Below are 27,182 nucleotides of genomic sequence, written 5' to 3' on the forward strand. Positions count from 1 at the left end.
GCAGTGAGCCACAAGCAGGTCCTAGTGGTATGCAAAACATACCTAAAAGAGAGAGTACCCTAGAGAAGTCATCACTGCCTGATGTTATAATGGAAGGGGACTCCCCTTCCAAACACTAACACCTCTCCTCCCCTCCCCCTCCCTCCTCACCATCTTCCATACACCAACAAGTCATCAATAAAGGTAAGCAATAACTTGTACATACTTCAGTACTAAAGATTTGGGTGAATTATACATAAAACTTTCTTTTCAGTTAAAATTTTTGGGGGTGTGGAACAGATTAATACAATTTTCATTATTTCTTATGAGAAAATTCCCTTCGGCTTACAAATTTTTGGGTTACGAACCGTCTCTGGGAACGGATTAAATTCGTAAGCTGAGGTACACTGTATTTGGAGTCTTAAATTACCACTTTTATACCGACAATATGCAAATTAATGAAAATGACGACTGGTCATATTTTGCCCAAATCCCCCCTGCAGTTTTAAAATACGATGACTATCGGAAATATGATCTTTGAGCATTCTTTTTTGTGTGTGGAATTCAGGGTGATTGCACATATTTGGAGTTTTAAACTGGGAAACATGGGTAATAATAAAAACTATTTTTCTATACATGTATTTTTATTTCTCCAGAACTTTAAGAAACTCGATAAAAAATCATCTGCTGAGGCGTAGAAACATGGCATGTTTGCATTCTGGGCTGTCCTCAGGTAGATACTTGTCATAGAATCCAGAGAGAAACTCCTCCACCTTGAAGCCAAAACGCTGATACAAAATGAGTGCTGGATTTGTTGCAGAAACATGTAGAGTCACGTCTTTACCCATGCATGTCTGTGGCCCAAGAGAAATGCTTACTGTAACTATTGGTTAGTAATTAATATAATGAGGGGGATGGGAGTGGGGCTAAGGAGAGGAGGAGCCAGGAAAGTGGGTGTAGGTATAGGTGGAGAGGGATAGGAAAGAGGTAGGTAGGTAGGTATGGGGGGTGGGAGGGAAAAGGCACAAGAGGTTGTAGGTACCTGGAAAGGATGGGGGGGGGGGGGATAAGGAAAAAGAGGTAGGTAGGTAGGCACAGAGGTAAGAAGTAGGAAGGTATGGAGGGACAGAAAAGAGGTAGGGAGATGGGAAAGATGAAGGTGGTGGGTGAGGTGGTGTGGCTACTCACGTCAATAAAACTTGTAAATTAATTTAAACTTCTTATAAATACATATTATGCAGGTCTTTTTGTTGATGAAGCAGTTCTTTTGAGAAAGGCAATTGTTGATCAGGTGCAAGTTTTACTGATGTACAAACCCACACAAACACCTCAATCATATCTCATTCCTGTAATATACTAAATTAACACTTTTTATTCTCAAACTGACCTTCCTTATGACCCCCATGCATATATTCATTGAACTACCATGGATAATTCTGACAATATTATTGGAACAGCTACTCAATGCACTATTAACAGTAAGAACTCTCCACAGTATTTAATAACATTCCAAACTCCAAATATGTTCATTACTCTCCAGAGAAAGACCATTCACTTTGTTATATGCTTTCTTAATTTATAAAATGTATGTGGCATTTATCAACACTCATATGCTCTGTTCCATTAGTTTGTTTCACAATGGAACCTGGAGCATACCTGGGAGAGGGTTTCGGGAGTTCTACTCTCCAAGCCCGGTCTGAGGCCAGGCTTGGACCAATTTTGTTCACTGAATTATTTCAGTTTTTTTGTTTATTCTTTCATTCACTACGCTGCCATACAATTTGTTCATTACACTTAGTAAACAATTGCCTCTTACACTCATGAAGTCCTCTTACTTTTACATATATATTTTGGTTTGTTGTTGGGTTTAAGGCCTATGAACCTGAAGGGTTATTAAGGCCACAATAATAGCTTAACCACTGCACTGCGCAAAGCGCCTTTAGGCGCTCAGAGAGTTGTGCTTTTTGTTTTTTAATTTGGCTATATTTTAATGTTTTTTAATGTTTTCATTACTATTTGTGTTTTGAAATGGAAATAGTTGACTTTGGAAACATTTTGACATTAAATTTACCTGAGCATTTGTAAAAATAACAAAAATATGTCCTTGACAATTGCACCAAGACGTTTTTGCCGAAAATAGGTGAGCAGTGCAAGGGTTAATGACCACCCAGCAAGAATAATTTAGTCCTGGATTATGTTCCATACTAAATTCTATACATGTATACTGAGAAACTCTGATCAGCCAATACTCCAGATATTACATTTATTGTTTTATATCAGATATTATGTAGCATTCATCTTAATACAAGCACAGTTATCAATCAGGTTTTTCAATAATCTTTCATTTTTCACATAATGACAAGTCATTAATTATGAAAAGAGGCACCAAGCCAGGGAGATTATGTAGCACAATCAAATGTGCGGGATATTCAAAAGTTAACCAAGCAATAATTAGCAATCAAGTTAACAAAATTCACGGTAAAGAAACTAGTAATTATTGAAGGAATTATTTTCTACAATGTTTTGTTCCACTCTGGAACATCTTCAGGTAAAGAAAGAATACATAATACCTTCGATTAAATTATATTGATATGACCACTACAAACCTTTCGAGAAGACTGCCTGCCATCTACAAGCTGGCACCCATAGAAACCATATGCAAAGTGTACATAACAACACTCACTAGAAACATGATAGTAGATAATACAAAAATCCTGGAATCCACCACTGACCAAACGAGGTGTCGTTATGGAATTCATAACACCACCTCTACCGAGTTCTCCCTGCCCACCAAAAGTACCAAAGTTTCACTAAACGCCTTACCCAATGCCTGACTGGCCCTTTCCCCCTTATTTCTACCTCATTCCCCTATTCCTTACTGTTCAATTGCCCCATATTCTTTTGAACCTTCACTTCACCCCCACAAAACCTCATCCCTTCCACATGTGTATTGAACCCCAATTTGCACCTTATGTATTCTTTCTTTCTTTACCAAAAGATGTTCCAGGATGGAATGAAACATTGTAAAAAATATATCCTTTATTAATTACTAGAGTGTCTTTACTGTGAATTTTGGTAATTCAATTGCTCTTCTCAATACTGACACTAAGAAATTAGAAGCATAGAAAGCTTACACTATAAAATCAACAATGTGGCCACATTTAAACAAATATGCTTAAAGGAACGCCCTTTGGCCAAGTATACTAACATCAAAATTCTTACTCTATATAAATCTAGCACATTAAATCTTCCCTCAAACTCTTTCAACCCTTCCAACCTCTTATATTTTAATTTATCCCATCCCCCCCTTCCCTTACATTTGACACAGCAGTAAAAGCCTGGTCTCCGTGGGGTGGATGATGATGGATCTCAGGCCCAGTCTTCCCCAACCATTTATCATGTGATACAAGGTTGTTTGTACCACTGTGGTAAGCAATGGGGACATCACATCCCATGCAAACTGCCAATTTGGTTTATATTTAATTAAAGCTGACTAATTAATAGTTGTATACTGATTAACTTACTTGAATCAAGTGATAGAGAACAAATGTAGCAATACCAGCATGTCGCCATTCTGGGTGCACTAGCAGGAATGACAGGTATGCCATGTTGAAGCCTGTGTCAGGAACGAGCACCCCAAACCCCACCACTAAGCTACGGTAGAGGACAACACAAGTATGATCTGGATACTGTAGCACTTCTGACACTGTAATGAATAAACAATTAGTTACTAATTAGTTTAACAGAGCATAGATGAAAACTGCTAGTTTAAAGACATGCTATTAAATGACTCTTCGATCTAAATAAATATAAAAGTAAATTTGATTTAAAATAGCACTTTCTGTATAGCCCCCTAGTCACTCCATACCCCAAGGAATGAACAAAATTTCAAATACCTCACACGAGATTTTCACACACTTGCTAATTACACTGTTTAACTTTTTTTCTGGATAGCAAATGTTATTTCCAAATTGATTATTATGCCTCCAATGTTTAGAAAATGGCTATTATTCCCAAGCAACTTTACTTTCTGTGGGAGCCCTGTTGGCTCCCTGAAGCTGTCATACACTGATCACTTCTATCAGTTGTGGAGTTATATCTGCCTACCAGGGACCACGAGCCAGAACTTGGTCCCCTCACAGAGATGCAGAAAACAATGGCCTATGATCACTTTACATTTAAAGGTTATCACCTTTGCCATCACCAAGGTAAGGCACCCAGAAAGATTGGCAAATTAAAACCAACCACTGAATGGTTAAACACAACACTGCAACCCCAAAATTGTCAAAACAACTCTCCAACAATGAAAACAGCCAAACTTTTGTGAAATTAGCCTCCCTCCCCCCAGCTAGTTTGCTCCACCATCCTCCTCCTCCTTGCTGGGGGGCAGAGGGAGCCAGCCCAGATCAGCCAGGCCCCACACCGGCCAATTCTAGACTGATGTCTGTGCCTGATGGCCGTCGTCGATCTGACTCTGGTTTTCCTTTTATGAGTGGTGTTTTTTGCCTTTGGGCTGAGTTCTTACATGGAAGTATGTGTGAGCCAGGCATTTAGTGCCTGGGGCTGCACATGCTCAGAGTTTTCTTCCCCTGTGTGCTCTGCAAGTACTGTACTACTTTTTCCTGGGGAGTTCGGGACACTCCTTTTAGGGGCCTTCCTTGCTTCAGGTGGTCTTTGGTGTGGGTACACCGATGGTCTGCGACTTTTTTTTCCTTTGGTTTGGGAGCGTTTAGGGCTGGTAGGGTGCACTGTGGCCTGCATGGCCTGCTATTAAGTTAGTACACGGCATGCCAAAGTTTTTCTCTGGCTACTTGTTTGCTGCAGTCTGGTCATGGTCTCTGGGGTTTCTTTGAAGAATTTATCATTTGGATTCTGTTTTACTTGCCTCTTCGGCTTGAGGGTTCATGCCTTGGGTGTGTATTAGGCTAGCCTTGGGTGTGTATTAGGCTAGCCTTGGGTGTGTATTAGGCTAGCCTTGGGTGTGTATTAGGCTAGCCTTGGGTGTGTATTAGGCTAGCCTTGGGTGTGTATTAGGCTAGCCTTGGGTGTGTATTAGGCTAGCCTTGGGTGTGTATTAGGCTAGCCTTGGGTGTGTATTAGGCTAGCCTTGGGTGTGTATTAGGCTAGCCTTGGGTGTGTATTAGGCTAGCCTTGGGTATTAGGCTAGCCTTGGGTGTGTATTAGGCTAGCCTTGGGTGTGTATTAGGCTAGCCTTGGGTGTGTATTAGGCTAGCCTTGAGTGTGTATTAGGCTAGCCTTGAGTGTGTATTAGGCTAGCCTTGAGTGTGTATTAGGTTAGCCTTGGGGGCACAGGGTGGAACAGCCTTGCTGTCCCCTTGGTTTTGTCTTTGGCTTCAGGCGGTCTGATTGCTTGCATTGACAGGGTTTACCGGCATAGCGGACCCCAGTACCTAGACTTCCTGCAGGACTAACTCACCCTGCAGGCCCTGGGAAAACCCCTGCAGGCTCAGTTGTACTATGGATACCACTCCCAAGTTCACTTTTGCTTTGAGCAAATTTGAGGGTTGTTCACAGAATGTGCCACTCTTTCCCTCTCACACGGGACGGAAGACAGGACTCCACAACTGTAGCCCTCATTGTGTGAGGCCAATCCTGGAGTATGCGGCCCCAGCATGGAGCCTGAATCTAGTCAAGCACAAGACGAAGCTAGAAAAAGTTCAGAGGTATGCCACTAGACTAGTCCCAGAGGCATGAGTTATGAGGACAGACTATGTGAACTGCACCTCACGTTGCTGGAAGACAGAAAAGCTAGGGGAGACATGATCACCACATACAAAATTCTCAGGGGAATTGACAGGGTGGACAAGGATGGATTATTTAACACAGGTGGCACACGCACAAGGGGACACAGGTGGAAGCCGAGTACCCAAATGAGCCACAGAGACATTAGAAAGAACTTTTTCAGTGTCAGAGTAGTTAGTAAATGGAATGCACTAGGAAGTGATGTGGTGGAGGCTGACTCCATACACAGTCTCAAATGTAGATATGACAGAGCCCAGTAGGCTCAGGAATCTGTACACCAGTTGATTGACGGTTGAGAGGTGGGACCAAAGCCAGAGCTCAACCCCCGCAAGCACAATTAGGTGAGTAGACACTCTCCCCCTCTCACACACACACTCCCCCTCTCACACTCCCCCTCCCCCTCCCCCTACTACTGCTGCTGGAAAACTTGGGCAACTCCCATAGATGTTTTACTGCAGGTTAGCAGCTGCCGCTCTATAATTAAATCTATCTAATTTTCAATATGCAAGACAATGAAACAATTATTGCAATTTTGTTCTTAATGGAAACACATACAATCAATCCCAGGCCAGAAGAAATGCCTTGCTAGCTGATTCATGGCAGGAATATATTTGGGTGTCACATAACAATAATCTATTGGATGTCTGGGAGGCAGGCACCATCCGACTTCATTGCGATGTGGATACGAGATAATCTCTCGTAGAAGTTTAAGTTTCAGAGGAAGTGACTCGTAATCTTGCATGATGTATGGCTTCAGTTTCCTGCAAAAACAAAAAATATGAATTGTGGAAAATAGGCTCAGAATGCATCTCAAAAAATAATAAGTATATAAACCATAGTTCACATCCTAGCATAACTTTATATTTATATCATAGTGCTGTATTAAACAGCAAAAGGTGCAAAGCCATGCAACGAAATGGCTATAGGAACTGAAAGACGAGCTACAAGGACAGGCGAGAGGCAATAAATATGCCAAAACATGAAGATACTGTACAAGAAAAAAGGCAATGTGATCACTATGTACAAAATAGTAATGGAAATCAACAAAATTGTTAGGGAAGAATTCCTGTAACCTGCTACTTCAAGAATAAGAGGTCAAAGATTTAAACTAAACAAAGCAGCCGAAGAAATATAAGAAAATTCACTTTTGCAAACAAAGTGGTAGACAGTTGGAACAAGTTAGGTGAGCAGGTGGTAGAGGCCAAAACCATCAGTACTGTACTTTCAAAGCATTATAAGACAAATAGTGCTGAGAAGACGGGACACCAAGATCCTGTAACTTCACTTAGGTAATTAATCACACACACACACACACACACACACACACACACACACACACACACACACACAAACACACACACACACGTCCCAGAACTAAGAGGCATGAGTTATAAGGAAAGGCTGCGGGAAATGCACCTTACGACACTGGAAGACAGAAGAGTAAGGGGGGACACGATCACAACCTACAAAATCCTCAGGGGAATCGACCGGGTAAACAAGGATAAACTATTCAACACTGGAGGGACGCAAACAAGGGGACACAGGTGGAAGCTGAGTACCCAAATGAGCCACAGAGACATTAGAAAGAACTTTTTCAGTGTCAGAGTAGTTAGTAAATGGAATGCACTAGGAAGTGATGTGGTGGAGGCTGACTCCAAACACAGTTTCAAATGTAGATATGATAAAGCCCAGTAGGCTCAGGAATCTGTACATCAGTTAACCAGACCACACACTAGAATTTGAAGGGACGACGACGTTTCGGTCCGTCCTGGACCATTCTCAAGTCGATTGTGATGAGGAGGTAGGGACAGGCAATAAATAGGCAAGAGAGAGCTGAGGAGGAAAGTCAGGTGAAGGGGATAGTAGTAATGAGAACTGCAGCAGACCTATTGGCCCATACGAGGCAGCTCCTATTATAACCACCGAAGGAGATAGTAATAGGAAAAAGAGGAGGATAGCAAGGGAGCGTAGAAGAAGACAATGAACAGAAAAAGGGAGAAGAGAGAAAGAAAAGGAAAGAGAAAGAAAGAAATGGAAGGGGGAAAGCTTATGTTAAGTCACGTTTGTTAGAAAGATTAGAGCATTTGAGTATATACTGTACTGTGAAAGGGAAGAGTCCACAGCAACAAAGCCTGGACTCAAGTTCATGTTGGGTACATTGTTTATAAGAGCCGATTCTACAAGACGGCGTCTGTGTAGAGTAGAGGCAGGAAAGATTATTTTGGAGGAAGACCAATCAATAATAGTTATAATAGGAGCTGCCTCGTATGGGCCAATAGGCCTGCTGCAGTTTTCATTACTACTATCCCCTTCACCTGACTTTCCTCCTCAGCTCTCTCTTGCCTATTTATTGCTTGTCCCTACCTCATCACAATCGACTTGAGAATGGTCCAGGACGGACCGAAACGTCGTCGTCCCTTCAAATTCTAGTGTGTGGTCTGGTCAACATACTTCAGCCACGTTATTGTGACTCATCGCCTGTACATCAGTTGATTGACGGTTGAGAGGCGGGACCAAAGAGCCAAGCTCAACCCCCGCAAGCACAATTACGCGAGTACAATTAGGTGAGTACACACACACACACACCAGGGTGCATATTAATGACACTATGTAAAAGACACATCGAACACTTTATGTAGGGCATACGTAAATCTGTGTATCTATGTATTTACGTATGTAGGTTAGCTTAGCATTTTAAAAGCACCGAATCACCTTCTGTGGTTGATTGTTCAATAAACCCTTGAACTATATGTTTAACACATCTCTAACCCTGTCCATGGAGGACAGAAGAAAATGTATATATGCTGGTTCGCATTGTAAATGTGTGGCCACATTTGTGGTAGAAAATAATAATAATAATAATAATAATAATAATAATAATAATAATAATAATAATAATAATAATAATAATAATAAAAAGGGGACTGGTGGCTGAGTGGACAGCGCTCGGTATTCGTAATCCTAGATCCAGGGATTGATCCCCGGCGATGGCGGAAACAAATGGGCAGAGTTTCTTTCACCTTGATGCTCCTGTTACCTATCAGTAAATAGGTACCTGGAAGTTAGAAAGCTGTTATGGGCTGCTTCCTGGGGGGAAAAGGGGAGTGTGTGTGTGTGTGGGGAAGGGGGGGGAATAAAAAGTTGATTGATTGACAGTTGAGAAGCGGGTCAAAAGAGCCAGAGCTCAACCCCCACAAGAAAACTTACACACACACACTACAAGGCCCCACGAGGCCTCGTAGCCTGGTGGATAGCGCGCAGGACTCGTAATTCTGTGGCGCGGGTTCGATTCCCGCACGAGGCAGAAACAAATGGGCAAAGTTTCTTTCACCCTAAGTGCCCCTGTTACCTAGCAGTAAATAGGTACCTGGGTGTTAGTCAGCTGTCACGGGCTGCTTCCTGGGGTGTGTGTGTGTGTGTGTGTGTGTGTGTGTGTGTGTGTGTGTGTGTGTGTGTGTGTGTGTGTGTGTGTGTGTGTGTGTGTGTGTGTGTGTGGTGTGGAAGAAAAAAAAAAATTAGTAAAACAGTTGATTGACAGTTGAGAGGCGGGCCGAAAGAGCAAAGCTCAACCCCCGCAAAACACAACTAGTAAACAACTAGTAAACACACACACACACACACACACACAAAACAACCTGGACAAACTGGAGAAATGGTCTAGAAAATGACTACTGTGCTTAAGTTTAACTCAAGTGTAAATTTATGAAATTAGGAAAAGGGAGCAAGAGGCCGAACACAAGGTACCATCTGGGAGGTGAAATCCTTTAATAGTCATGTAGAGAGAAAGAGCGGGGGTTGATATCACACTGAACCTGTCCCCAAAAGCCCACATCAAAAGGATATCATCAGCGGCATATGCTAGATTGGCCAACATAAGAACTACATTTATACACTTCTATAAAGAATCATTCAGAACCTTGTATTCCACATTGGTCAGACCAATCCTGGAGTATGCAGATCCAGCCTGGAGTCCATACCTAATTAAATACAAGACAAAGTTATAAAAGATTCAGAGGTATGCCACCAGACTAGTCCCAGAGCTGCGAGGTAAGAGTTACGAGGAAAAGGCTATGAGAATTAAGCCTCACGTCCCTGGAAGACAGAAGAGTTAGGAGACGCATGATCACCACCGACAAATTTTTCGGAGGAATTAACAGGGTCGACAAAGACAAAGTATTAAGGAACACGAACAAGGGAACACAGGCAGAAACTTTGTACTCAAATGAGCCACAGAGATATTTGAAAGAATTTTTTCAGTGTCAGGGGTAGTTAAATGGAATGCACTATGCAGTAATGTTGTGGAAGCAGACTCCATACACAGTTTTAAATGTAGATATGAGAACCCAATACTCAGAAACTTGGGCCAGATTCACCAAGCAGTTAAGCAAGCACTTACAGACCTGTACATATATCTTTTTCTCAATCTTTGGCAGCTTTATTTACAATTATTAAACAGTTAATGAGCTCCAAAGTACCAGGAAGCTGTTTATAACATTAATAGTTGATTGGGAAGTTTTCATGCTTGTAAACTGTTTAAATATAACCAAAGCCATCAATAATTGAGGAAAGATGTACACGTTCGTAAGTACTTGTATAACTGCTGCGTGAATCTGGCCCGTGTACACCAAACAATGTATGCAAAATGAGGATTGCAGAGACCCAGACACAATGCCAATTCCAGAGAACACCATAGAATACATAGAGGTATTGCAAGAACAAGTGGAAAAATTACTCAAGGGATTTATCCTCGAGTAATCGGGAATTAATCAAAGGATCAAGGTAAGGAATAAAGCAGTTGGACCAAAAATGTCAAAAACCCTTCAGAAGAGGGAGGGGGGGGGGTTTCCTCATTTGGCCATGAGGACCATTTTCTTTGCTTAGAGCCCTCTACTTCCTTTCTGGCTCAGAATGAGATGGGTGGTTTCCAGTGGGGTCCTTTGATGATTGATACTAAGGTTCTGCCAAGGGCGGGGGGGGGGGGCTTTGTTTGTTATGTCTGATTGTGGGGCCATTCACCGTTACTTCTTCACCACTAGTGGTGCACCAGAGGAAGGGGAAAGGAAGGGCAATCTATGGATCTGGAGTCCCTGGTTCCAGTGCCTGTTTGTCCCTGGTTCCAGTGCCTGTTTGTCCCTGGTTCCAATGCCTGTTTGTCCCAGGTTGTCTGCAGTGTCATCAAGTTTAGCCAGATAGTGGTCTACCCACAAGACCATGATGTTCATATGACTACTGTCTTAGCTCATTTATCCTGACTGGAAGTAACCTTCACTAAATAAACCAGACATCCTGATACGCAGAATTCTTACCAGGGAAGTCCAAAAACTACCTTACTACTTTATTTGCAATTTTTTTGTACCACAACCGACAATTTGAATTTTCACACATTCTGTACTATAAATCAAAAATATCATTTAAAATAGAAACTTCAGCTTACCTTGTAATAGTTTACCTTCTTGTTTGATTCTGTAGATCTTGAAATGTGTACTTGACAATTTATGTAATACAGTATAATCTCCGGTTATCCGGATCTCTGACCAGATATGGCAAAGGCTTCCAAGGATATGTCTCCTTGGGAGCCACCAAGGAACCTCTGTTCAAGGGCTTTAGTTTTTCCATTTTCCTGGCTAAATGACAGAGGTCATTTAAAGGGGGGGAACGTTCTGGCCCCCCCACCTCAAGAAGAGGCACAAAGAGCATTGGCCTATAGACACCCCCGTGTAATTGGAATCAGTCTATGTCTGTCATCTAGAGGACCGAGGAGGAAGGTGCACAGTACCATGGTAAAGTGCAGGTGGAACTAACAAGAGAACTACTTCACGACCAGGCGCTTCATTCATCTCCATTTATCATCTTGTTTTCTATGTTTTGGTTCACCCACCTTTCTGGTGGCTTTTTCTTGGTTAGGATGATCTGGGATTCTCCTGTGCTTTGTACCAGGTTTTGGTCTCTAATCCCTAGTAGGCTTACAATAACTCACAAGGGCCTTGACTGAATTGAATTGGGAAGAACTATCCAGGTGGCTAGCAGGTAGCAGGTATCAAGCAGGCTAGCACCAAGGATCCACCAGAAACAGGAACATCATTACATTTAATATTGGCCTCTAAATCTTTTTCCGAATTTATCCCCGCCAAACATGGCAAAAACTACGTCTCCTTTTGCATGACCAAGCTGTCAACCAAGCTGTTTATCTCAATTCGCTGAATAGTCTAGCAGAGACTTTTTCTCAAAGAGGAAATTACTGTACAGTACAGGTCTTAGGACAGCCAGGTTTATTTTGTTATTCAACATTGTTGATTTTAAGAGGAAGTCTCTAGGAATGTATACCTGCATGTAATCAAAATCCTACTGCAAGACTGAAAGCTTTATTTCTTTAGTACAGCATACCAATGCTTTTGGTTTGCTTTTCAAACAAACTTTTGATTTACAACAAAACACTAAACACCCGTTAAATGTATTTTTACATAGGCAGTTGCATGTACTTGTGATCACTTTTCAGCAAACTTGATAGTTGACATGGACCATTGCTAAAATGCATTTAGGAAAGTAATCAATCCATGTTGGCTTTTGTCACAAAACTAACCTACCACTGATCTTGGTAAATATAACAAGAGCTATTTAGAAGGAAAACTGTATAGGCACTTCTCCCTTCAGATTATACTACCTACTCAACATTTATATCTGGTCTTACCTGAGAGTATAGGGACTGTGGATGAGTGGCGGTGTTCCGGCAGGACGACCAACAAGCTTCACCAAGAAACTGGTCATTTCCTCTTGCTTCTGCTGCTGTTCGCCAATACACACCTGATACGACAAGGGTCATGTATATGTTGTGTAAGTTGGAAGACGAGCTGGATGAGCCCCCCAAATGCACACATTTGGGGGCCACACATGCCAAGTAGTGAATCCTCCTTTGCCTTGAATAAATTCCCAAATGTGAGGTCGGGAAAACTCTCCTTCCTCGGATGGGTCCTCCAGATGTAAAGTCAAGGTTGTCCTACTCCCAGACACAGCCTCCAAATGTAAGGATGGCTAGGGCCTCCTAACAGGGATTGCTAGTCCTCGCCTTACATTAAACAAAAACCCAGCGTTGAATGTAATGAAATGCCATTTTCTGTGGAGAGCCCCTTCGGCTCTTCCCGGAGTTATACCGGGCTGATGTGCACATATTAGACCAAGGCAATAGTCAATCGATGGAGTTATAGGCCTACCAGGGACCAGAGCCAGAACCTGGCCCCCCCCCCCACTCAAGAAGAGGCACGAAGAGCAATGGCCTAAAGACACCCCCGTGTAATTGGAAGCAGTCTATGTCTGTCATCTACCAGGTCAGGCACCCAGAAAGGCAGGAATTCCCAAACAAACTACTGATGGTCAAAATTTGTAAACCAAAAGGCGAAGTAACAAGCAGAATTCCCCAATCAAAAACAAGCAAACAAGCATGACATCACCACAGCCGGCATGCATCCGTCTGCGCAACCTCCCCCTCCCCGGGAGGGGGACAGGGGAGGTCCCCAGACCTCCACGCCGGCTATTCTCCTTAGTTCAGAGGCCAAATATAAAAAATGCGAAAAAAAAAAACCCTGATCGGGGTCTCACCCAAAAAATGGTGTTTCATTACATTCAACGCTGATTTTCTGTGGAGAACCTCTTCGGCTCACCGGAGCTACCTAACCAAAGATAAAGAAGAAAACTGACTTACCCGGGAGGCAGCCATCACTCGCTCCTCAACTCTAAGTCGAAACAACTGGCTGCAACTTGTGACCCAAGGCTACACATGTCCAAGAAGGGCTAGGAACATTAACGAGGTATCGTGTGGCCAGAACCCTGTTTGACCTCCAAAAGCCCCGTGCCTGAATGCCTGCCCAGAACATATTACCAAAAACAGCAGCCAAAGCAGGGAACTTATGAACGTTGTGGGCACGGGGACAGACCACAGTCTGGCTAGACCGAATAATCCTGCGGACGACCTGGGAGACCCGCGCCCTGGAACAGGGAAGAAGGAAAACCGGGTCCACCCAAAGTGCGTCCCCTGCCACGGAGGCCATGGTTCACAAATAACGGCGAAGAACTGCAACCGGACACAAAACATGATGCACACCAGGCCGAACCAACCAAGCATCAACAACCCAAGGACCCCTACAGAAGGCAGCAGACTCATTCTTCGCCAGAAAAGGAGATGGCTACAAACGAATAAAACGAACAACAGAACCAAAAGAGCAGAAACCCCCTGCACCGGAGGAGAGCATGATGCTCCCCAACCCGTCCCCCCAGAGGCCAATGCCAACAAGAAAAGTCTTAGAAAAACAGTCCTGAACCGAGGAGAAAAGAGAAAAGAGAGCACCGAGTCCAACGACCAGGACAGCTCAGGCAGTGCATGAATAGGCTGGAGGTGAAACAACACCCGAGAAAGCTTGCTGAACGAAGTAGAAGTGACATCCATCCTGAATGCAAGCTGCAGCGGCTCCGCCAGTGCCTCACAAACCTATGAAGAGAGCCTAAAGGACTGCCAGGAAATTTCATACTGCTGTCGAGACGAAACTTGCAGGTGGGACACCATCAACGAAGCCACCTGCTCATCATACAAGTGGAGATAAACCTGCATAAAAAAATCTGACGCGAAGAGTAGAGTAGATCGAACCAGCCAAGTACCGTACCAGACCAATCTGCTCAAAGAGGCAAAGCTGGGTGAAGACCCTCGGGTTCGGACATCGAGCAAGAAGCTCCTGAAACCAGGGCTGGGCTGGTCACCAAGGAGCCAACAGGACAACTCAACTCTAGTAAGTCACCAAGTGAACCAGGACTCTGAGCAACAACCGAATTGGTGGGAAGAGGTACAGGTAACTTCACCTCGAAGAGTCCAGCCAAAAGACATCAACCCCGATAGCCTCACAGTCTGGGAAGGGTACCACATACACTGGAAGATGCCGCGACCACGCCGATGCGAAGATGTCCACCTCCGGGCGCTCGTACGTCTGGCAGAGTCAAATGAACGAGTTGGTGTTAATCGTCCGTTCCGTGGATAGGGGGAATGAACCGAGAAAGGCCATCCGGCAGGACGTTTGAAACCCCCTGAACGTGAACCACCAAGAGAGCCAAAACCCGAGAACGTGGCAGACGAGTCACCCGAAGCAACTAGCCCAGCCCCAAAGAGCCAAGGACCACCTTAAATCACATGGTTCAGGCAATGAACCACAGGAAAGCAGTCCAAATGGAGCCGGATCATTGCTCCGCGAGCGACACAAACCCTCTGAAGCGAATGTCACACCGTCCCAAACTCCCGCGGCGTGCTGTGAGCCCAACGGAAGGATGGACACCACAGAGCCTGGCCGGCCTAGTGAATACTGGTCACAAAACCAAATCCGAGAGATGAGGCATCCGTTAGCACATCGAGTGAGCTCCGAGAGGTGCCACAGCACAGAACCCCAAAAAGCCCGCAAAGGAAGCCGGCGATGCAGCAGCCGACACAAAACTCTTGGGATGTGATCGCAAGAGTGGCGGAAGGAACGTCCCCGAAGAAACCAGAACAGCTGCCGAAGCCAGATCCGACCCGACGGGTAGACCAGCATGGCGAAGTTCAGGCTCCCGCACAGCCGCTCAAACAACCGAAGTGTGACCCAGGTGCCCTCCAAAAACAGTCGTAGGTGGGACCACAGCTGCAACAACACCGCAGGAAGGAGACACAAGGAAGCTGTCCGAGAGTCCCACACACGACCCAGCCAAGTCCGATCCCGAGAGAGAATCAAATGGGACTTCCTCTAGTTCACCAAGAACCCAAAATTGGCGAGCTAGGAAAGAACTAAATCTCTGCCGAGCAGATACACGAACTGGTTGGGAGCCCACCCAAGCCAGTCGTCGAGGTAAGCCAGAACCCGAACCCCTAATAGACGCAAATGGGTCACCACGACCTGGGTAACGCATGTGAACACTCGAGGTGCCAGACTCAAACCGAAGAGAAGGCAATGAAAGTGGTAAGCCTGTTGCCCCACAACAAAACCAAGCCAGTCAACGAACCCCGGATGAATCGAGAAGCGCCAATACGCGTCCCGGAGGTCCAGAGACACCATCCAGGCACCCGTGCCAAAAGCAGCTACACCTAAGACAGAGTGATCACCCAAAAGGAGGGGCAAAAGACCCAGGGGTTCAGAGAGGAGAAGTCCAGTATGAATTGCAGATCCGCACAGTCCCGTTACGGAACTGAAAACACGCGACAAACCCACATGAGCGATGCTGTCGTTTTGACCACGCCCAAGTGAACCCACTACAGGATAACAGGATAATCCAACAGAGCGCAGGAAAGAGACCTGCCCTGCCAGTCCCACCCGAGGAGGAAAGACCCAACGCCACCGCAGGCCGGAGGACACGACCAAAAATAATAGATGAGACACCCACACACCCAGAGAGAAACAGAGACAGAGACAGACACAGAGACAGACCTAGTTTGTAAGACTAGGGGACAGGTGGAAACAGTGCCCAAATGAGCCACAGAGATATTAGAAAGAACTTTTTTAGTGTCAGAGTGGTTGACAAATGGAATGCATTAGGAAGGTGGAGGCTGACTCCATACACAGTTTCAAGTTTAGATATGATAGAGCCCAATAGGCTCAGGAACCTGTACACCTGTTGATTGACGGTTAAGAGGCGGGACCAAAGAGCCAGAGAGAGAACACATTTCAGTCATTTTAGAGGAGTATTTAGTGCTGCTGTAGTTTGTAAGACTAACACTATCACCACAGCTCAGAGTACAGTATTAGTGTACAACATGAGAAATGATCATACTATATGCAGATGAGGAATCACAATAACGTGGCTGAAATATGTTGACCAAACCACACACTAGAAAGAGTTTCGACTTGAGAATGGTCCAGGACGGACTGAAACGTCGTCGTCCCTTCACATTCTAGTTGTGGTTTGGTCAACGAGCATACTATATTCTAATTCAATAACTCAACAATAAATACTAACCTGAAATCTGTCTAGAACTCTAGAAGTCGAGTCTTTTGTATCTTGCATTATCTTGCCCCTAACTAGTTCGTGACGACTCCTCAGTCTACCGTGACTACGCAAAAACTTTATCTCCGAGTCCAAGTTGAAAAGTGGAAGGCCATGTTCATACTTCATTTTTCTGCAGAGAAGGAGGCTACGTCTTTCAACTATAAATTAAAAAAACTTCAATTTATATTTAAGATTACAGATACAGTGGATACAGAACAAGCCACAATCTTATCCTAGAATATTTTTTAGCTAATGATTAGAAAATATATAATTATTTTCCATTTAATCCATTAACTATACAGCTTAAATTAGGTAAATTTCCTAGTGCACTTAAACAAAAAATGAATGTAATGAAATGCCAAATTCTGGGTGAGCCCCAGTGGCTCCCTAAAGCTATCTCGCTGAGATTGTTTCCAACTACTGGGCCGCATCGGTTACGGAGTTCTTTAGGCCTACTGAGGAACAGAGCCATAACCTAGCCCCCCACAAAGAGGTGTCGGGAGAAGATGACAATCCGTCACCTCACCGGAGGTGACAATCCATCACCTCACCGGAGGTGACGATCCATCACCTCACCGGAGGTGACAATCCATCACCTCACCGGAGGTGACAATCCATCACCTCACCGGAGGTGACAATCCATCACCTCACCGGAGGTGACAATCCATCACCTCACCGGAGGTGACAATCTGCAGCCCATCCTCCGGTTTTGGTAGTACTTATGGTAACGATGAGGACCACAGTATATATACTGGCCTACGACGAAATTAGAAAGTAGAAATCTTAACTATTGAGTTGGACAATCCAAAAAACTATTTTCTACTTATGTTGCAAAGCCAAACTAAACTAACCTAACATTCCTAGGCCTAATACACAAGATCTGAGGCCTAATATAGCACATATACGGTCGTATATTTTCCTTAGTTTTAACTCAAATTAAAAAAAAATAGGTCCTACATAATTAAATGGAAGCATTTTAATTTCATAAGAAAAAAAATAGAAAAATATATAAATTCATGAAAACTTGGCTTGTTAGGCAAATAGGATGGAAACCACCCTGTGTGTGTGTGTGTGTGTGCTGCATACTCCAGGCTGGAGCTGCATACTCCAGGATTGGTCTGACATAAGTGGTATACAGGGTCCTGAACGATTCCTTACACAAGATTCTAAAAGCAGTTCTTACGTTGGCCAGTCTAGCATATGCCGCTGATGATATTCTTTTGATGTGGGCCTCTGGGGACAAGTTCTAGTGGAGTATGCAGCTCCAGCCTGGAGCCATACCTAGTTAAACACAAGACAAAGTTAGAGAAGATTCAGCGGTATATCTCGAGAGGTTATCTCGAGATGATTTCAGGGCTTTATTGTCCCCGCGGACCAGTCCTCGACCAGACCTCCACCCCCAGGAAGCAGCCCGTGACAGCTGACTAACACCCAGGTACCTATTTTACTGCTAGGTAACAGGGGCATAGGGTGAAAGAAACTCTGCCCATTGTTTCTCGCCGGCGCCCAGGATCGAACCCAGGATCACAAGTCCAGCGTGCTGTCCGCTCGGCCGACCGGCTCCCATTACCGGCCATACCGGCCTGGTATGCCACCAGGCTCGTCCCGGAACTGAGAGGAATGAGCTACGAGGAAAGGCTAAAGGAGCTGAACCTCACATCCCTGGAAAAGAGTAAGGGGAGACATGATAACCACCTACAAAATTCTCAGGGAAATTGACAGGGTGAACAAAGACAAACTCTTCAGCATGGGTGGGACATGAACAAGGGGACACAGGTGGAAACTTAGTACCCCAGATGAGCCACAGAGATGTTAGAAAGAATTTTTTCAGTGTCAGTAGTTAATAAATGGAATGCACTAGGAAGTGATGTGGTGGAGGCTGACTCCATACACAGTTTCAAATGTAGATATAATAGAGCCCAGTAGGCTCAGGAATCTGTACACCAGTTGATTGGCAGTTGAGAGGCAGGACCAAAGAGCCAAAGCTCAACCCCCACAAGCACAATTAGGTGAGTACACACGGAAGGAAGGAAGAAGCTTTTCCATGAAGCTGGAAAAAATTCAGAAGTATGCCACTAGGCTAGTCCCAGAACTAAGAGGCATGAGCTATGAGGACAGACTACGTGAACTGCACCTCACATCGCTGGAAGGCAGAAGAGCTAGGGAAGACATGATCACCACATACAAAATTCTCAGGGGAATTGACAGGGTAGACAAGGATGGATTATTTAACACGGGTGGTACACGCACAAGGGGACACAGGTGAAAGCCGAGTACCCAAAGGAGCCACAGAGACATTAGAAAGAACTTTTTCAATGTCAGAGTAGTTAATAAATGGAATGGACTAGAAAGTGATGTGGTGGAGGCTGACTCCATACACAGTTTCAAATGTAGATATGATAGAGCCCAGTAGGGTCAGGAATCTGTACATCAGTTGATTGACGGTTGAGAGGCAGGACCAAAGAGCCAAACCTCAACCCCCGCAACCACAACTAGTTGAGTACATACTGTATATACCCCAGCAACAGCTAAGGGGACTAACGAAGGCAGACCCCCCCACCTGGCAGGAACAAAAAACAAAAGAAAAACCCCACAAGAAGACAACGTACCCAGGTGGAACAGATCCGGCCGCTATGAGAGGTGTTAACTAGCTTTGCAGTACCACGCGCCCCTATCAGGTCTGAAAACTACCTCCTACCCGGAGACAAACAAGGGTAACAACACCCCAGCTGACCCCAAGGCGGCCAAGTACCGAGCAGTAAGACACAGCAGAGGTAAAACCCAAGGGGACTTTGGGAAGGAGGCCCCAAGCCCCAAGAACAGTACTTACTAGGTGCCTAGGGAAGAGAACCCTAGGCGTGTGCAGCCTGAGTACCATGGAATATTACTCCTGGCTCTCACACCACCTGTAGAGACAGACCATGCCACAAGGCACAGAATCGAGACAAAAAGCAGGAGCCAGAGGCACTAGACTATTCTAAAATCCTATCGACCAAGAACTGGTGGTTGGATCGCCGGCACGAAGGTCTGGGGCTCCCCTTTCCCCCTCCCAGGGAGGGGGGGGGGATTTTGCGCAGACAGCGGCATATGAATGTGACGATGTCTTGCTCGTTTGCTAATTTCCGTTTGGGGAGTTCTGTCCACTCATTTGGCTTTCGGTAGCAATAGTTTCACCAGAATAGGGGGGTTTGTTTTTGGGTGCCTACTTTTCTGGGTGCCAGACCCAGTCGATGGCAGACATAGAATGCTCCCAACCACATGGGGGTTTCTATTGGCATTGCTCCTCGCACCTCTCTTGAGGGGGCCAGGTTCATGGTCCCCGATAGGCAAGAACTCCATGCACATTAACTGATGCCAGAAAATTATATATATCCATTCAGCCTGGATAGCTCCAGGGAGCCGACGGGGCACCCCCCACAAAAAAATGCATTATCCCTGTAACAAAATTCACAACTTACCTGACAGCCAATTTTCGACGAAAACGATGCAGATGTGGGGGTAAAGGACCAGATTCCTGAAGATGCTCTAAGTGCCGCAGCAACTGTCGCTCCTCATATCCACTCAATGCACGTACACTGCACAACATATATATTTGTCTTAATTAGAAAGCCATGGTTTGATGATATAGGTATGGAAACAATACACATAATCATGTACTTTACAGGCTCTTGTCTAGGTTTCAAACCAAACATGCCACCAAGATAATATACAAATGGAAGATTTGAAGACAGAAAACTTAGCATTGAGTGTAACGAAATGCCTCATTTTGTAGGTGCCCCAGTGGCTCCCTGAACCTATCTTGCCGAGATTACTCCATATTAATAAATCACATCAGTCATGAAAGTTGTTTGACCTACTAAGGACCAGAGCCAGAATATGATTATGCCAGATCATATTCTGGCCAGAATATGATCTTGATAATATGCTGGATCCTAATCTGGTTCTGCTGCCAGCATCCCAACAAATTACCCACAAAGGCCTAAAGAACAAAGCCCCAGTGCCCAAGAAGCATCCACACCAGGCAACCAGAGCCCAGTGCAAGCATAAAAACGTTTGCTAAAACAAGCCAGGACCAAAGGGGCCACCGGAATGGAGGAAACTGAAGAAAAGAAAGAACCCGGTCAAGGGACCAGGCACATGGCAGAACCCAGAGGGGACAGCACATGGCAGAAAATGCTGAGCAAGGAAAAGCCAAGAAAGGGCAGAACAACCAATCAGAAACCGAGAAGCAACAGTGAAGGGACAAAATGGAAGAAGACACGCCAAGACATGATAAACTACTGTTGAGAGGACCACAGATCGGACACCTTGAAAAAATTACTTTATTACCATAGAGAGGGTGATCCACATGCATCAAAACACTAGACAAGAAGAACAGAGGAGAAGGTCAAACAGGTAAAGGACAACACCAGTCCAACCCACTGAAAGAGTAGCCACTTTAAATGCCTGAGATGGACACCAAGCAAACAGCCCCAGAACCAAGGTCGGGATGGCCACCAAGAAGCCAGAAGAATCATCATTCCATGAATGACTTCAAGAGTGCCAGGACTTAAAGCAACAGCCAAACTTAGGGAATGAGGCAGTACACCCCCCACCTCAACCAGTCCAGCTGGTTGAGGTGGAGCCCACTGGCCAGAGCGACACTATCACCTAACCCACTGTTAGGTGATAGTGTCAAGGTAGGCCAACACTATCACCTAACAACAGAAGATGGGCCACCACGACCCAAGTGAAACTCATACAAACCCAAGATGCAGATTAAATGGGAAACCCAAAAACAAAAGACCTGCTGCCTCACTACAAAACCTAACCAATTCCAGAAACCAGAATGGAGAGGGATGCACCAAGATGTGTCCAGGGGGTCCAGACACATTACCCAAGTGCCTGGCTCGAGAACGAGATGGACCCGGACAATGCAGTCATTGGAAGAGAGAGGCATGGGATGAACTTGTACAACCTTGAGACAGGACTAGAATGAACCGGTTCCAAAGAGTCCTATTGTGGAAACAGGCAGAAACCCGCTCAAGAGACTAAGTCATTTTGACCAAGCCTGAAGCTACCTACAATATTCAGAGATGACAACGAAAGCAAGGAGAGGAGGCCTGCCCCAGAAGCAACAAACCCGACAAAGGAGGTGGGACCAACCAACCCCACTGCAGGCCACAAGGAATGACCCAAAAACCCTGCTACAGCAGACCCTGGCTCGACTATGAGACCGAACCCCTGCGAAATACAAGACAGCCATAGGCCAACAAGCAGTGGCCGCAGCCGACAAAAACTGAGACACCACTAAGTGAAATAAAGGGAGATGCAAAAGCAAGAGCCAGGGTCCACACCAAGTCTAAGACAGGGCAAGCACGGTTTGCTAACATAGGAAATACCTCTTACCACTCAAAAGCATGCAGGTAGAATGGAACCGCACCAAGCTCCAAGGACAGTCTGCTAGCCAGGACGACACCGGAACTTCAGAATGCACCCAAAGGGGAGGAAGAACTGGACTCAAAAGAAGCTGGATTCATAAGCAAAGCAGAACCGGAGAAGTATGAACACATGACCTCTCAAGTCACTACCAGGGAATTTGGAAGGAAGGAAACCTCCAGAAGAATGAAACTGAAGGGCCCAAAGGCACCTGGAAATGAACCCAGGGGGGTAAGCCATATCCAACTGAACTCATACAAGGAGTGGGAAAAGAACCCCCACCCCCCAACACCAGACCTTCTGCAGAAGGCACAAAGGCCCACAAAGGATCAAATAGACCCAAGGGCCCTACTCCAACTTCCCCCAAATCCTGCAAACCACAAATTAGAGCTGCAGGGCAGAACCAACATCCACACCTACTGCCTGTGATAAAAAAGTAGAGTCCAGGGGAGAGGCATCAAAAGAAAGGGCCCGCTGGAAAGACCCAGAAGCCATGGCATGAGCGTGAGGCTGAACTTCCTCCGTGCACAAGTCGGAATGCGAAACACCCTGGAATGGCCCAAGCCACAACCTAAGCTAAATCCTGCCCCGACTCAGAAACCTTCAGACGTGTCAGAACTGGAAACGGGGGATGGGGGGAGAGGGAAGAAATAAGGGATAACCAATCCCACAAGGGAAGGAAGAGGATAACACTGAATTGAACCCAAAAAACCAGCGTTGAATGTAATGAAATGCCATTTTCTAGGTGAGCCCTAGAGGCTCCCTGGAGCTATCGGGCTAATGTGTGATATATTAGGCCGGGGCATTAGTTTATAGAGTTCAGCCTACTGGGGACCCCGAGCCAAAACTTGGCCCACTCAGAGAGGTTTCAGGGAGCAATGGCCCTGGAAACAACCCCACCCCCCCTCTTCCTTGAATTGGGGGGTTTTCCTTATCTGCCAACGACTGGGGTTAAGCACCCAGAAAGGTAGGCATAATAAAACAAACTCCACATGGTAAGAAAAGTACAACAAAGAAACGAAAAGAGGCAGAACTTCCTCCATTCCCAAGGAAACAAGCAAACGTCACACTCCACTGTCGCACTGTTCGTCCACTCAGCTTTCCCCTTCCCGAGAGGGGAAGGGGGAAGCCCCGAACATTCCCGGGCCAGGCTACCCAGCACTCCAGTTCGGAAGCTAAGCATTGAACAACGCGAAAAACTGTCGACCGGAGGGAGGGAGGGTTGCCAGGGAGCCTACGGGGGCTCACCCAGAAAATGGCGTTTCATTACATTCAACGCTAGTTTTCTGTGGAGAGCCCCTACGGCTCTCCACAGAAAACTACATACCCAAATATAAAGGAAAAGAGGGACTTAACCAGGAGGTGGCCGCCACATATTCCTCAATGCGAAGTTGAAACAACTGGCTGCAACCTGCGACCCAAAGCAACACAGAATGCCCAGGAGCAAGAACATTAACCAAATAAAGGGCGACCAGGACCCTGTTCGACCTCCAAAACAAAAAGAAAAAAAAACAGGAGAGGAAAGATAGGAGAACACCCTGTCCATGGACCAAGACGGACCAGGATGGCTCAGGTGGCGCATCTTATGGAACGGGGCATCCACCCTGAACGCAAGCAGAAGCAGCTCTGCCAGCTCCACATGATACGAGATGACAGTATTAGACAATCAAATGACGGTCCTGAAAAAGCCAAGACAGAAAGAACAGGACAACCCAATCAGAAAGAGAAGACAACCTACAAAAAGAGAGATGATGGCGGAAAAAATGCCAGGAAATGTCATACTGTCGCCGAGATAAAGCTCTCAGGTGGCACACCATCAACAAAGCCACCTGATCACCATACAAATTGTGATAAACCCACATAAAAAAGATCAGACGCAAAGAGTGGAGTAGAAGATCGAACCAGTCATGTACCGGACTAGTCCGACCTGTTGGAAGAGACAGGAGCCGCGGAAAAAATCCCGGGTTCACTCACGGAGCAAACGGAGCCTGGAACAAAGGCTGGGCCGGCTGGCCACCATGTGGCTATGAGGACTACTCTCCCTTGGTAGGATTCCAACCAAACCAGAACCCAAAGCAATAGCTGGACCAGGGGAAAGAGGTACAGTTAACCTCACCTCAACCAGTCCTGCCGAAATGCATCCACCATGATAGCCTCGCAGTCGGGGAAGGGCGCCACAGATCGGGAGACGCCGAGACTACGCCGACACGAAGAGGTCAAAGTCCAGTAGTCTGTACATCCGGCACAGCCAACGGAAGGTGTTGGCATCAACTGTCTATTCCATGGACAGGGGAATGAACCAAGACAGGCAGTTTGCCAGGACATTGAACACTCCCCAGATATGAACCGCAAGGAGAGCCAAACCCCGATAAGCCAGCAGACGAGCCACTCACTTTAGGTGTGCCAAATAAAATGCCATCAACACCTCCCAAAAGAAATGGGTGAGCATCTTGGGCAAGGCTGCCAAGGCCGAAACCGGCTACACGACCTTCACCCTCAGAGCGGACCCCAACAACACGTCTTCATGAAGACGCTCAGAGCCTCTCCACAAGAACCCAGACACAGAGGACTGCCACCAGATGCAAACACACCCTGAGGTCTTCCACAATAAGGGCTCTGGACAGCACAGGCAGCTGCACATGGAGCTGCCACTTGCCCACAACCTTGGTAACTGCTGGAGCAATCAGATAGGAACAAAGCAGAGGAAGCTCTACTCAGAAACACCTGAAAAGCGGAGCTCATCTCCCATCAATCAAGCATGTAGGTCTGACAGAACCCCTGCCAAGCCCCCAAGGATAAGAGAGAGTTGTCAGTCAGCCAGGATAAACCAGAAACCTCTTATTGCAACCAATAAGAGGAGGCAGATCTGTATTTGAAAGAGGCCAGGTCCATCATGGAAAAGAAGTATGCATTCCTAAAGCAAATCCATGTGGGCCACAGAAGGTACAGCACAGGAGGACGGAAACCTCTGGATAAACAAAGAATCTGAGGAACACAAATGCAACTTTCAACCAAACCCAAAGGGGAGGAGCTGAGCAATCCAACTTATACATAGTGGGAAGATACAAAAAAATTATCCCCTCCCCCCTGCAACAAAAGACCCGCCACAGAGAAAACAACCAAAATGCACAATGGATTGAAAGGCACGCAAGGGCACTCATCGAGCTCTCCTTCAATTCCTGAAGGCTTCATAGTGAAACTAAAGTCCTCGTCTAACACCCAAGACAGGAACGTGTCCTCCCAAGGAGAAGGCTCGGGGCAAATGGGCGACTGTGAAGACGAGCGCCCCAAAACCTCAACACAACCAGAAAGCTCAACTGCCTCTCTGTCAATGCAGATGGGACCACCTCCAGAAAAGATTGAGCTACACCCCCAAGCTAAGCCCTGACCAGACTCTGAAACCCTCAGATGCTTCAGAGCTAGAACCAGTGGGAAAAGACCAGAAGCAGGGTGAACCACACCCAGATTGGGGAGGAAGAGGAGGCACAGACCTTCAAGGGGTTTCCACGGGCCTAAAGAATTTTAACACTTTCGCAGACCGATGTCGCTTGAGAGCGGGGACAATTTTTCTCTTGAAAATTTGACATTTTTTCTGAAATGAAATGGTGTGTAGAGATGCTCTATACAATAATATCTATCATGCTGAATAGTTAATGTTAACCTGAAAAATTGCAAGCTTTCTGTTGCAGACAATGACTATGGGAAGGTACCAATGTTGCTTACATGCACTATACACACAGCTTCACTTTATTAACTAGTTCAAGCTACGGGGCCTCAATAAGTCTTAATATAGGCCACTTGTCCCTGACAATTGGAATTATTTTTAAAGCTTCTTACCTTTCTTTTGTTTCCTGTTTTGATGTAGGTGGATGAGCCTTGAGCATGGTGTCAGAGGTGGTGGTCTTGGTGAAGAGTGATGCTTTAATCCACAGAGGGTCCTCTAGTGGCTCTCTCTCTCTCTTGTCGTCTGGTGGCACTTCACTTTCATTTCCATCTACATCAATGAACTCTGCATCACAATCTTCCTCTTTTACCTTAATGTTTGGCCTCTCTTTCATTTCACAATCTGGATTAACTTCTTCCAGTGTTACTTCTTTCTTCAAATCCATCTAAATTTTGTTTGGAAAAAATATATTTCTTGAAAATATACTGAAGAACATAAATATGTAATGACTTAAATAAACATAGATGCTGCTCTGAAGTAATAGAATCCTTGTTAAATTACATTGAAAACCTTCCACAATGGAGCTGTATTAGAAGACACTCGCAAAATATACAGTACTGTATATATACATTTTAATAGCAAAGCCTTCAAGTTCTGCAGGCTTGTATTTTATTAATATTAAAAGGAAAATATGTCTGAACATGCATGACTTTCTAATACAGCACAGATCTTTTAATGCATTATGCAGGCAGTCCTTCATTTGTGTAGTATCTACCTACCTACCTTGAGGCTACCTTGAGGTGCTTCCGGGGCTTAGTGTCCCCGCGGCCCGGTCATCGACCAGGCCTCCTGGTTGCTGGACTGATCAACCAGGCTGTTAGACGCGGCTGCTCGCAGCCTGACGTATGAGTCACAGCCTGGTTGATCAGGTATCCTTTGGAGGTGCTTATCCAGTTCTCTCTTGAACACTGTGAGGGGTTTGCCAGTTATGCCCCTTATGTGTAGTGGAAGCGTGTTGAACAGTCTCGGGCCTCTGATGTTGATAGTTCTCTCTCTCAGAGAACCTGTTGCACCTCTACTTTTCAACGGGGGTATTCTGCACATCCTGCCATGTCTTCTGGTCTCATGTGGTGTTATTTCTGTGTGCAGGTTTGGGACCAGCCCTTCAATTATTTTCCACGTGTAAATTATTATGTATCTCTCCCGCCTGCGCTCAAGGGAGTACAGATTTAGGCTCTTTAGTCGGTCCCAGTAATTTAGACGTTTTACTGAGTGGATTCTAGCAGTAAAGGATCTCTGCACGCTCACTAGGTTAAATATCGGAGACACATTTTGTGTTACATAGGAAAGTACTTTTATATCAAGTTTT

The 27,182-nt window shown here is 45.4% G+C and overlaps 1 protein-coding gene across 4 annotated transcripts in view; it reads right to left on the reverse strand.

Moving 5' to 3' along the window:
• Positions 1-604: 604 nt before the first annotated feature.
• Positions 605-27,182, reverse strand: part of LOC123746568 (cysteine-rich protein 2-binding protein) — a 50,764-nt gene continuing 24,186 nt past the window's right edge. For all 4 annotated transcript variants that reach the window (XM_045728169.2, XM_045728171.2, XM_045728168.2 and 1 more), the window contains exons 7-13: positions 25,987-26,258; positions 20,190-20,306; positions 16,702-16,861; positions 12,431-12,543; positions 6,298-6,503; positions 3,504-3,685; positions 605-833 (exon numbers count right to left, since the gene is read on the reverse strand). In XM_045728169.2, the coding sequence (XP_045584125.1) occupies positions 660-833; positions 3,504-3,685; positions 6,298-6,503; positions 12,431-12,543; positions 16,702-16,861; positions 20,190-20,306; positions 25,987-26,258 (1,224 nt within the window). In that variant the 3' untranslated portion in view covers positions 605-659. The remainder of the gene's footprint in view (positions 834-3,503; positions 3,686-6,297; positions 6,504-12,430; positions 12,544-16,701; positions 16,862-20,189; positions 20,307-25,986; positions 26,259-27,182) is intronic.

This window comes from Procambarus clarkii, chromosome 90 (assembly GCF_040958095.1).
Source record: "Procambarus clarkii isolate CNS0578487 chromosome 90, FALCON_Pclarkii_2.0, whole genome shotgun sequence".
NCBI lineage: Eukaryota > Metazoa > Arthropoda > Malacostraca > Decapoda > Cambaridae > Procambarus > Procambarus clarkii.